Source organism: Monodelphis domestica, chromosome 5 (genome assembly GCF_027887165.1).
Source record: "Monodelphis domestica isolate mMonDom1 chromosome 5, mMonDom1.pri, whole genome shotgun sequence".
Taxonomy (NCBI): domain Eukaryota; kingdom Metazoa; phylum Chordata; class Mammalia; order Didelphimorphia; family Didelphidae; genus Monodelphis; species Monodelphis domestica.
The window spans coordinates 217,177,113-217,190,549 of record NC_077231.1 but is presented as its reverse complement, the minus strand read 5'-3'; the positions used below and the strand labels follow the sequence as shown (position 1 = coordinate 217,190,549).

Here is a 13,437-nt window from a genome sequence, read left to right as displayed (position 1 = left end):
AAAATGCAGATGTATAGAAAACTGGTAGACTGATTTAACTGGAATGGAGAATATCCAGAAGTAAGTTACATAAAATGTACCTACATGTCAGTTTCTTTCCAGGGTCTTTCTCTCCCTCCAAGCACCTCTACCTGAAGAAAATCTGAAACCTTAATGTGTCCCTTATTGAAGCCAGAAACCAAAAGAAGTAGCATTTCCCCTCTCCCAAGCTCTTCTCAACACAGTTCTCAAAGAGTCATGGAGCATGGAGTGATCATTCTCTATCAGTGTGGAGAGCCTTGTCCAATTGGGCTGGAATCCCAAGTTACAGAAGTAAGAATAGAAAGGTTTGTGGGAGCCAGACTGTGGCGTCTACAGAGTTTGTTTCTCTTCTAGAGATAATAGAGAATCATAGATTTCTGAGTAGGGAAATTTCATGATCTGCGATGTGTTTCAGGGATATGAACTTGGCAAGTAGAAAGAAATTGGCTTGGAGATAGGAGAGAATGGAAGTGGAGTGAGAAAGTTGGAGACTACTGCTATAGTCCAAGTAGGAGATGAGGGATTGCTCTGTGTCTCTGTGTGTAATAGGTATATGGTTAGAGAAAAGGAATTGTATATAAAAGTGGTTGTAAAGCTACGATTGACAAAAGTTGGCAATTAATTACATATGAGATAAAAAAAGAATAAACAAACTAAAATTGTTGATAGAGAGAGAGGGAGAGAGAAGAGAGGAATAGAGGGAGAATTAAGGATGTATCTAAGGCTAATAAACAGGAAGGCAGATGATAACCCCTTGAATAAAAATAGGGTAATTTGGAGGAAGGAGGAAGGAAGAGAGAATATAAGTTCCATTTTGGACACATGGAATTTGTGATGGACCACAATATACTATATAAAAAATAACAATTATTATTATTAAATTCCGTAGTTTAGAAATGTTAGTGGGGAAAAATTAAAATATCAGTGGATTCTCTCAGAAAATAGAATTGCTTCATAGGTGACAGACTATCAAGAATAGTAAAATAAACTTTAAAAATTACTCAGTTGAAAGAATATCTAAAAGCTTTTGTAAAGAGAGGTAATGGATCAGAGGTCTAGACACTGGACAGATTTTGGATGGCCTAACAGACAGTCACAAGAATGGATAGGGAGGGGCAGGTTGGGACCCTGGAGCTCAGATCTCACCAGGGAAAGCAGAGAGGATCCCAAACAAAATCATTATTACCAGAAGTATGGAAGACAGGGACTGGTAACTGGGGCTCAAGGGGCTAGAGCCTGAAGGAGCTCTGGAGATAGTTCGGAAGCTCAGCTTGTCCTCGGACTCTACTTTGCCTCCTGAGGATTCCAGGCAAGATCCCCTAGGTGTAGGTGTGATGGTGGGAATCCTGCCAGTCTCATTTCTCACCACTTCCTGAGAACCAAGGGTGGAAAGGGTTTCAGCATCCCCTTCCTTAATATGCCCATTTTTATTTACTAGCCTTGACAGTCATATATAGGTAGGTGGTAAAGTGGAGAATGTTAGTCTTAGCAAAACATGAGTTCAAATCCTACTTCAAATGCTTACTCATTGTATGAGCCTGTCCTAGGCACCATAAACCTAAATCTCCTTATCTGGAAAGTGATGATAAGCACCTCTCTGACAGGATTGTTGTGAGAACCACATGAGGTCATGTGAAGCACTTTGCAAACCTTAAAAGGTCTATATTAATCCTCAATATTATATATTTCACTAGAGGTTTTGATGTTGCACTGTATTATATTGCTCCCCTACCCACCTTTCTTCCATTCCACTCTTCATCTCCTATCAATTCATCTTGAATAAAAAATCATCATCTATAAGCTAGAAGGGACCATACTCTCTGTGGACAGTGACAATTCATTCTCTTCAGGAAGAAAGAAGTTGTAAAAAATAATCCATATGGCATATAATTTTTTTTAGGGGAAGGATAAAGTTTCAGATCACTCATGCTAATGCCACATGTTTCCTGGCTAATAATCACCCCCTGCCCCTGCTGTATGGATTCCTATGATACCACTTCCCCATTCCACCTTCCATCCAAAGTTTGACCCAAATTCTAGAGTAGATAATCATATCCATTTGAAAGGAAGGAAGAATCAGGTTGGGCAGGGTGGACATAATGTTCAAGAAGAGTAGGACATCCATAAGGATAAGGTTTATGATATCCTCTCAAATCCTCCTATAACTCCCAGAAAAAAAAAATCACATTTAAGAAATGTTGTGGATTGCAATATGGATTAGTAGTGGAGCCTATGGCTCTTTCCCATTCTGGGACTCTGCTCCTCTCCAAAATCCAATGTGGTCAGCTCCATCAACCTCCATCCTTACTGACCCCTAGAGAGAGAAAGAAAGAGAGACAGAGACAGAGAGAACGAGAGCCACTTACATCTACACTCTTTATAATCACCAGCTGTTCTGAATCTCTACAGGCCTCTTCTGCCTTCTGGATACTCTCATTGTTCCATTCAATATCATTCAACAACACCATTGCTTCCATGGTACTGTGAGAATGGAACAGGACAGAGGAAGAAAAAAATCAGAGGGAAAAGTAATAGGGAGGGAAAGAGGTGGGGGAGAGAGAGGGAGAAAGAAAAGAGAGGTGTTGAAAAAGGGGAAAGGAAGAGGAAAGACATTTAGTTGAATGAAAAATAAATAAGGGGTAGAAAATATTTGTAAGAAAAATAGAGGAAGAATACAGAGAACATAAGAGAAAAGGAAAAGGCTACCAAAAGGAATAATGCCTTGCTCCCCCCTTCCTCCCAATGCTGCCATCTTCTTCCTACTCTCCATTGAATAGATCTGAGGCTGCCCCCAACTCACTCTGAAGCCTCTTGACCCAACTCCCGGACAACATCAACAATATTTGGCATGCCCATGCAGCTGGAAATGTTGTTTCGGGGATAGTAGAAAAGGAAGATCAAGCACATTTCATTCATGGTGCTAGGGCCACCCTAGAGAGGAAAAGAGAGAAGGAAATAGAAGAGTTTCCATTTTCTCTGCAAGATGAGGACAGTGACCCATTAACTCCTAGGATGTCAGGTTCTCAAGACTATACTATCACATAATAACACAATCTTTAATAACAACTTTGGGTTCATCCCTGTGTTGAGTCAAGGTCTGGCCATCTAGCTTGATTCATTCACATCATCATGTGAATAGAAAAGATATATTCAGCTCCCAAGTATCCATGACAGAGCTGGGGAATAATGTAAAAGATCATCTAAACTCATCATATAATTCAAATATCAGGCTTATTAACCTTTAAAATACATTATGAGTCCCACCCCTTACAAAGCAGATTTGGCTTCTGATTTCATTAACTTCATTCTGATATTGAAATGACCTTCCTATGGAAGGAAAAAGGGAATAAACATTTGTTAAGAACCTTGCTATCTTCCAGGCATTGTGTTAAGCACTATACAAATATTATTCCGTTGAGTCTCTCAATAATCCTGTAAGGTAGATGTTATTATTATCCCCACTTTACAGTTGAGGAAACTGAAGCAGAAAGAGGTTAAGTGACTTAACCCGTGTGTCAGAGCTTGTATGTGACTGAGACCAAATTTAAACTAGCATTTTCTTGACTCCAGGCCCTTTTAGTTGTTGTCGTTCTCATTGTCTTCGATTTCTATGTAATATACTGAGCTGAAATCTGTCTCATTTTGACACAGAAGCTGAGTTTCTCTAGAATGACTATTAATCCCACAGGGGTTCATGTAACAGGTGAGAGGAGGGATTATGGGAAAGATGATACAGAAGCCAAAACACTTACAAAAGTGAGCGTGGTACGGTCCAGGGTCTGGTAGTCACACTCCACCAACAGCTCGTCTCCCTAACCAAAGCAGAGCATAGGTATCAGATCTAAGAATCCTGGGGTTAGAAGGGACTGTGAGGCTCATGTTGTCCACTATCTACACCCAAGAACACAGTCACATCAAGCCCCAGAGAAATGAAACTATGAAGAAGTCATGAGTTCATTGGAACCCAGTTTGGGGGCATCCTGGGTATACTCACAAAAAGTGTGTGTGTGTGTGTGTGTGTGTGTGTGATGGCTGCTCCAATGATTCCCCATATCCAGAATGCATTACCTCCTTATTTCTGCCTCTTAGAATCTCTAATTTCCTCCAAAACTCAAGTTCAAATCTTAAGTCCTACCTTCTTCATTGTCTTTCCTGTTTCCCCCAGCTGTAAATGCTCTCTCCCCCATCACAATGAAAATAGAAGAATGACTGAATGAATGAATGAATGAATGAATACACATAGGAGAGACAGACAGACACAGACACAGAAAGACAGAAAGAGAGAGAGAGAGACAGACAGACACAGACACAGAAAGAGACAGAGAGAGTATATGAATCTGCAATTTCTTTGATATATAAAACTTCCAGACAACGAAACTCCTATCAATATAGACAGATACTTTCTTAATTTCTATTAAAGAAAAATAGAGCATTCAAATTAAATGATTTCCCCAAGGTCACACAATCAGTATGTGTCTGAAGCAAGACATCTTCAGGTCTTTCTGTCTCCAAAGCTAGCTTTCTATTTACTATACAATGTCTCTTTTGTAAATATTTATAAATACCTATATATATTTCATAAATATATGTAAATATTTAATAAATATTTATAAATAAATATATATATACATATATATAGTTGTTGTTCAGTCAAGTATGTCTCTTCATGACCCAATGAACTATGCTGTTCATAAGGTTTTCTTGGCAAAGATACTGAAGTGGTTTGCCAATGCCTTCTCCAGCAGATTAAGTCAGTGACTTGCCCAGGGTCACATAGCTAATATATATCTGAAACCAGATTTGTACTCAGGTCTTCTTGAGTCCAGGCCCAGCACTTTAACCTCTGAGCCATCTAGGTGTCTCCAACCTACCACACACACACACACAAGTGTATGTGAGTATGCATATATGTACATATGTATATATGTGGAGATATATGTTTTTATTAAAAAAAATATATATATATATATCCAAGTCTTTCCTGATAGAGTATAATCTTCTTGAGAGCAAGAAGCATTTGACTTTTGTCTTTGCATTCCCAGAACCTAGTGCAGTATAGCTGTACGTATATACACACACTTTCTTTGTACACATATCTACACAAAATGTTCATGTATGTGTGTATGTACGTACATACATCTGAATGTGCTTAATAACCATTTGTTGATGAAATGTTCTGGAGGAACCCACCATCTTGATCACTGTCTCCTCCCTCACGTCTCGGACCTCTTGCAGGTTGAAGTCATAGGCATCATCCTTGCAGATTATCCGCAGCTGGGAGCCATTCCTGGAGAAGAGTTATGTCACTCTGCGAATATTCCTGGGCAGGAACTAATTTTTTTTTCCATTTTCTCTCTTTCCACACAATATTCAGCAAAAGGGGTAGGAGGAAGATTAACAAAAGGGGGAAAACCAAGAAAGGGTGCAAGGAGAAGGGATGAGAAGAAATGATAATAGCTTTTCAGCAGAGAAAATGGGGTGGGATAGTTGGTAAACTCTCTCCTCAGAAACCTGAATGGATATGCTCCCACCTCACCCTTTCTTACCTGTACTGCACAGCCTTGAGTCTTCTCCCTGACAAATGGGTGTGAAGCATGTAGCTCTGGACCTGTAGGTCAGGAATTGGCTGCCCATTCATCTGAGACGCAGGGGAGGGTGAGGGTCATTGAGAGGATCTTTTCCTATCCTAGTGACATCCCCCTTGAAGATGACCTTTGCATTACTACTCTGTCTACATCCCATTTGGACCTCAGTATTCCCTCTATACCATCTTCCACATTAGAATGTGAGCTCTCTGACAATAGAAATTGTTGGCTCTTCTTTGTTACCCCGTGCCTAGCACTCCATAAGCACATGAGAAATGCTTACTCACAAACTGACTGGCCTCCTCCAACCATGACCTTTGCAACTCCTCCCTATTTCCCTGGACTTCATTGCCCTTTCCTGCTCTTCCCTAGAGAGAAGCCCAACAATACCATCCAGAGAGAAAACAAAGAAAACATGGTAGTTGGAAGGTTGGAGGTTTATTTTCATTGAAGATTGTGAAAATCATGCCCCCTCTCAGCTTTCAAAATTAGAGATCTGGGGGAGCAGCTGGGTGGCTTAGTAGATTGAGAGCCAGACCTTGAGACAGGAGGTCCTAGGTTCAAATCTGACCTCAGACACTTCCCAGCTGTGTGACCCTGGGCAAGTCACTTAACCCCCATTATCTAGCCCTTTCCACTCTTATGCCTTGGAACCAATACACAGTATTGATTCCAAGATGGAAGGTAAGGATTTAAAAAAAAAATTAGAAATGTGGATTTGCTCACTAAATTCAGAAATCTCAGAACACCATGGGGTATGTCTCTGAAGTAAATAATGGAAGTGAATTTAGAGTTAGGGATAAGGACTGAACCTGTAACGTCATGGTCATGCAGTTGTCTCAGACAAGAAAACTTCTACTAGTGCTGGTCAGCACCTTCTCTGGTTCTTAATGTCTTGGGTGTGTGCTGTGGTCCCTTTGGGCAGCCTAGTGAAATCTAGGTAACTCTTTTTAAGCCTCTAGTCCTTTTAAAATGCATAAAATAAAATACACAAGATTACAAAAGAAGCCAATTAGATTGAAATGAAGATGTCCCACAGACTTCCTGAAATCTATCCACCTATTGTCAGATTAAGAAATCTTGGTCTGACACAGTTGCCTAGAGGACTTAGGGGTTAAGCAACTTGCCTAAGGTCAAGTAATCAATATATTCCAGACATTCTTGACTCTGAGGCCATAATGATGCTTGTCATCTTCTTGATGATGTCACCTCAAGAGTTACATGCATACTCCCAACTTTCCACTTCCATTCAGTAATGAACTTAAGGTTTTCCTGGCTTGGAGAATAACTCTCTATGTCCTAGGACAATCAATCTACTCATCAGTGAGCATTAATTGAATACCTATGATAGACTGACAGAGATCAGACATTATTCCTGAGGATGTAGGATGTGACAACAAAGGAAATGCTGTTTAATGTCTTGGCAATGAATTCGGAGAACTCATCATCCCAAACAGTAATGCTAACACTCAGTATAAATATATGGCATGGAAGTTTGAACAGCTACAGAATGGCAAGCCTGAGGGAAGCTGGGCCATAACACTGGTAGCTAGGATTTAAAATATAGTGTCCTACAATTTACCAAATGTTTTACATCATCTCAATGTTGATGGGTTTTGTATCATCAAACCCACCTTTCAAAAGAGAAAGTGGGGTTCCAAGGTCTCTTGCCGAGATACACAGGGACTGAATTCACACTTGAATTTAGGTCTTCTGACTCTGAATCCAATATTCTTTCCACTAAAGGTTGACGTCAGAAAGCATAATAATTATCTTCTTGAGGTCTCAATTTGCAACAGATTATTATGATGGATAAACCAGAGTTCTTGTTTGGTTATTCTAATGTATCGTTCCTCTCCATTTTAGTCAGTGGGGATCACACAGTGGCATTAGGTCACTCCCCAATCATGGCATAAACAGAAGATCAACAGACAAGGAGAATCCCCTAAACTCACCTCTTCAAATTGGCCAGTTTTGCAGAGACCAAAGGAGCTAAAGCTCTGAGCTCCTGGGGGAATGAAGTGTATGGGGAAAGTAAAAAAGCCTAGCTGGAGAACACCAACATCATAACGTCGAAGCTCTGGGGTGTAATAGAGACGGATGCCAGAAGAGTCATAGACACCTATGGGGGACAGAAGTGATTGGGTGACAGGAGACTTGAAAAGCAGACCAAGACAGAATCCCAGCCTTCAATGCATGAGACTTCCTCCATCTTTTTAATAGAACTTCTACTCTCTATAACTAAGTAGGACTGGAGCTGAAGACATATACCTAGGCCAGAATAAGAGGCAATTAAGATAAAGAGATAGAAAAATTAGTTGCTTTCATTCCTAATAATGAGGCCATTTAGAGAAAGAATCCTATAATTTTGACCAGAAATAAAAGCAGAGTAGAATTAACAATAGAATCCAGAATGAGAAAAAATATAGTGAGCTAGAAAGAGAATTAGATGATAAGTCCTAGGCCAAAGGAAATCCCTTTAAAAAATGGCCTCTTGGGGGCATCTAGGTGGTTCAGTGACTAGAGAACAAGGCCTGGACACAAAAGACCCTGGGCTAAAAATATGAACTCAGACACATTCTGGTCCTAGATGTGTGACCCTGAGCAAGTGACTTAACTCCCATTGCCTCACCCTTGCCTTGAAACTAATACACAGTATTGATTCTAAGATGGAAGGTAAGGATTTCTTTTTCCAATGATCTCTTAGGCTTTTAAGTTGAAGCAAGGCATACCAAAAAATAACTCCCACATCAACTTTATAGTTTATCATAACACAATACTACAATATTAAAATAAACTCATTGGAGGAGGAGGGGGATTAGTTCCTCTCGTGGCTTGAAAATATGTTTTAAACAATGATTTGGCATCTTACTCTTTAACATTGTTTTTTTTCTAATTATGATCCTAAGCTCATTAATAACTAGTTGTTCTTAACCATTCCAAGAAGTATATATGTTGTATTTTCTGGCAACTTGGGCAAATCCCAATTTGCCCCATTCTAATTAGATTTCTGCTTGGCTTGAGTGAAACTGGATTCTGGAACCATATTATGTACCTATAATTAGTCTATCTGGATATAGTTTGTTTATTTCTTTAGAATGCTCACCTCACCTTCAAACTGATTGGTACATTAAACTACTGGCTGAGTGCTATATGGCTGATGGAATTATTGAGGAGATATTTAGAAAGAGGTAAGACCTTTAGAACCTTGAAAGAGTCCTTAAGAATTATTTGATCTAACTGCCTTCATTGTTACAGATGAAGAATTTTAGGCCTAGATAGAGGAAATGACATGCCCAAGGACACACAAGTAGTGACATCTGAGCATATAACTCAAGTCTTCTAACTTCTATTTCCAGCATTCTTTATACTCTCTCCCACAGATGTCATTCAACTAAGCCAAGCTGGAGGTGGTTAATAACAGACATTACCAACTGTAAAAGCAAGGACCCTTCAGTTGGGGTAAAGTTGACACTCTATCTCTTCTAAAGATAAAAAAAAAAACACCTATATATGAAATTTTAAAAAATAAAAATTGGAATTTGAGACAGAGGGTCACAGTTTGAATTTTGGCTACTACTAACTACAAGCCATTTCTTCTGTAGGTCTTAGTTTCCTCATCTACATATGAGGATGAGACAAGATATACCCAAAGGTCTCTTCAGATTCTAACGTCTATTTATAGCTATGATCCATTTCTCCACCTTTCTCCAGAACTACATAAAACCCCTGATTATGATTTTTCTTCACACATTCAATCAATTCTATCCTCTTACCTGTCAGACCATTGAAGTTGCTATAGTGAACCTCCAGCCGGATCCACTGAGGGTCTAGAGGAGTCCCCAAGGAGTAACCCACTTCATCTGGCAACTGGTAAATCTTTAAGGTAGGGCAGTGGTTATAGAGAGAAGAAAAATGCCAAGTGAGTCTTTGGTTTTCATTCCAGAGGTGCTCATAGTAAATATGATTCAGTATGTACTCTCTCAAAGTTCTGACCTTATCCAGTAGAGACTGTCCAGGTCTTTAAGCCCCAAATAGATACATGGACATATGGAACAAGCTAGGGAATAGTTATTCAACATTCACTATAAAGGCAGTCCTCAAAACTTAATAGTTTGACTGGTTATCTAGTCTGTTTTGTTGATCCTTTGGGCGTCCATTCTCTCCAATCCTTCATCTACTAGTGTGACAACCTGAATTACCCCACCTTCTAATGCACTCCCACGAGGTCTTATATCTCTACATGTCAGCTCTTATCCATTTGTTCCTCCCAATCCAAAGGTCCTCAGCTACCAATCTGTCAACCCATTAGTCTTTTAGTACCTTTCTTCTTCAATTCCAGCTTTCTTACCCATGACTCTCCAGTTTCTAAACTAACAACCTCCCATGACTGTTTATTCTCTGCCCTGTTCATGGACTCACATTGCCCCCAACAGCCCAGCCTATGATGACCTGGGAGCAAAGGGAGAAGGCAGGGTCACCACCGTAGCAATCACTCATGCCCGTGGGGAGGGAACTGGCATTACCACAAGCATAAACCAGGATGTGGTGCACCATCGTCTCATTTCTGGGGGTCAGTTTCCCCTCAAACTAGAAACAGTGAGGAAAGAAGAAGAATTAGGTGGCTTATGTGAACTCTTCTCTCTGCAACATTTCCAAGCCAAGCCACAAAGAAATTAAAATAAAGGGGCTATTTCTTTCCATGTAGAACTGTTTCTCATCCCATCTCTCAAACCTCTGAAGTGAGAAGAGTTCCCACCGAATCTCTTTGTCTCCAAATAGATACATTTTCTTAGGCACTGTCTCTTCACATAACTTGGAGCCCAAACTGCCCCTTTCCTGCCCACAGTCTTATCTTCAGTCCCACCTTGTAGATGTGATGTTTCTTGTTAACGATAGGCAGAGGAAGAAAGGTACAGACATAGGTTGTATCATCTTCTGGGATGAGAAACTGTGTGGAGGAAACAGAGATGGCAGCTTAGCCCTTTACTAAGTTTGGGAAGCAGTACACAACAGGAATTAATGAATTTTCCTATGAGAATAGGATAAAAAAGTGTAAGGGATCTGAGGATGAAGAATAACCAGCTTCTCTGTGCCCCCTCATCTCTACCTGAGTCTCTTAAGGCCAGAGAAAATCCCCTGGATTGCAATGTCTGACCTTCCTCCCCATATGCCTTCATACCTACTTATGTTTAGATACTAGGAAAGAGGTCTTATGAGGTGCAGAGAGCTAATGATGAAGGAAGGAATTGTAGTTCTGGGGTAGAGGGAAGTGGGGAGGGGTCTCACATCAGTAATCTCCAAGTCATATATGTAGGAGATTTCTGGGGCCTTTAGATCATCAAGATGAATCATCTGCAGCAAGAAGATAGACTTGACAAAGGTCTTATCCCTTTCTAGCTGTACTATGTCATTCAACCCATAGGCTGCCAGGATCCGGACAGTGTCATCCTAGGAGTAGAAGAAATCAAGATGAGTCAAATTAATTTTTCTTCAGAAATCAGCACATCTTCTCTCTCTCTTTGTCTCTTTCTCTGTCTCTGTCTCTGTCTCTGTCTGTCTCTCTGGCTGTCTGTCTCTCTCACACACACAACACACATGTATACACTCATATACTTACTCATATATACATATAAAAATCTACACAAAATTTCACTTTGCCTATAAATGAACTCATGTACCTAATCACGCACACATGTGGAAAAACCTATATGTACATACATGTACATTCACCTTTATATAATACAAACCTATATACACACTCACTCAAACATATATCATATCCAAAGGTACTTATATTCCCAGTCATACAGAACTATACATGTAATTATCTACCCACCCCAATGTACATATACAGTCACACTCATATACACAGTGACAGTCACACTCATATACACACGTGCATACACAACAAGCATAAATGTAAATACACAAAACCATAAGGCATGTATAGTCGCATTCATTTATACACCACATCCCCATATAGACTTGCACAGCTATTGATTTGCAATCACTTATTCACAAACATGTAACAAGTCCATAAACACACTCACCCAAACACACTCAGCAGATGCCCCAGGTTCAGGGAATTGTTTGAACCCATACTCCACAGAAGTCTCCCTGATGTCCCCAATTTGGGATTGGTAGACTGTGGAATGGGCTGGGGTAGAATAATTGGATAAGTGTGCATTAAGCCTCCCCCACCCCTTCTCCCTCTCTATTCTTCCTCTCCATTACTGTAATATCCTGGTCATGGAGGTCACAGGAGCGGAAGGGCCGGGAGAAACGCATGGTGGTATAGACAGCATCCTGAGTCAGAGATAGCAACTTGGCATCCTGACTCCCATCCTCTTCCAAGGTGTCATCATCTAGTACATGCTGGTCCTGTGGTAGGGACATCCAGGGAGAGGTAGAAAGAGGGGTGACAGAAGAGGGGGTTCAGCTTAAGAACGTAAGCAGCTCCATCCAATGTCAGACTCATGATCCATCCAGCCCACCCAGGATTTTGTCTTTTATAGTGACACTAGGAGAAGACATGGAGGTTAGACTCTTAATCCTCTCTCAAGGAAGAGAGATAGTATGAGAAAAGATCAAAGAAGAAAGCCTAGGAGAGAGTGAGAGTCAGATAGTAAAAGGGAAAATCTCAAAGCATATCCCACAGAGGGTCACACACAAATATACACACAAGAAGAGGGAAGAGAGGGAGAGGGGTGGGGGGAGGGGAGAATCCATATGGAATTATTGAAAGAGCCCTGGATTTGGAGGCTAGAGACCTTGGAACATCTTTATACTCACAGAAAAGTATATGTTGCCATCAGGCAGAATGCCCCCAATTACTAGGTCAGCCCCAACATTGGTGTACCGATTAGTGATGCCGAGACCTACCCAGCCAGCTGTCCGCACCTGTAATTCAAAGGTAATAATTTCAGTCTTAATGTCAAAGTCCCACCGTAGGTACATAACATTGGAGGGATCCAAAAATCTGGAGAAGCGCAGTGGGGCTGTAGGGCCAGGAGTGACACTGAAAGCAGGGGTAGCCAAGACCAAGAACATGAATAGCCTGGGGGAAAAGGCAGTGGCCATGTCTCCTAGAGATTGAAGCATCTGTCATTCGCTCTAGGTGTTAGTAGAGTTTCCTTTTGAAAGGACCAGAGATAATCATCATGTAGCTGAGTGGCGGCAGACACAAAAAGGGCACGAAAACTGCCATATCTTTAATCTGAACAGGACAGGATCATGGGGATTTAGACTAGAAGGGATAGTAGAGATAATCTAATCCAACCTCCTCATTTTGTAGATGAAGAATCTGAGGCCCAGCTGCCTTACTTCCCATTTGGCAGCACACAGCAAACCTGCTTCATTCACTGCCAAGAGGTAGAAGAGAGATCAGCATCATCCCTTTTATATGGGAATTTAGTTCCAGCTCAGCATTGCCTGAGTCATCATTATGAGTCCTTTGAATTTCCTTCAAGGGAAAGCAATTTATCCAAGATCTCAAAGGTAGCAGAAATAGGATTCAAATCTATGACCTTTGACTCTAACTCAAGCTGGTCTGTCCCAAGGGATACTCTTCTTATCTCTACTCATTTACACACCATCCTACTCTCCTCCATTTAATCCTTACAATAAACCATGAGATATAAAGTGTAGTTAAAGAAATCGTATATTTAGCCCAGGAGCCAGTAGCCTTAAGGAATGATATTTGTCATCAAATATTGTTGTTAGTCCTTCATTTTGAAGACGATGAATGACGTTATAGGATGATGTCTTGACTCATATTTAAATTGGACTTAAGTAAGGCAGAGTTGCACAAAGTTGTCAGCTTCACCCT

The 13,437-nt window shown here is 40.6% G+C and overlaps 1 protein-coding gene across 1 annotated transcript; it reads right to left on the bottom strand.

Moving 5' to 3' along the window:
- Window positions 1-915: 915 nt before the first annotated feature.
- On the bottom strand, window positions 916-12,689 carry LOC103102954 (putative DBH-like monooxygenase protein 2). Its single transcript, XM_007505273.2, has 13 exons — window positions 12,402-12,689; window positions 11,844-11,990; window positions 10,896-11,057; window positions 10,474-10,557; window positions 10,029-10,196; window positions 9,383-9,485; window positions 7,562-7,728; window positions 5,568-5,659; window positions 5,212-5,308; window positions 3,774-3,833; window positions 2,822-2,952; window positions 2,388-2,502; window positions 916-1,393 (listed from the first exon to the last, which is right to left on the bottom strand). Exons 1-13 carry the CDS (start codon window positions 12,687-12,689, stop codon window positions 1,157-1,159), a joined length of 1,851 nt encoding a protein of 616 aa, XP_007505335.1. The 3' UTR covers window positions 916-1,156.
- Window positions 12,690-13,437: the final 748 nt, after the last annotated feature.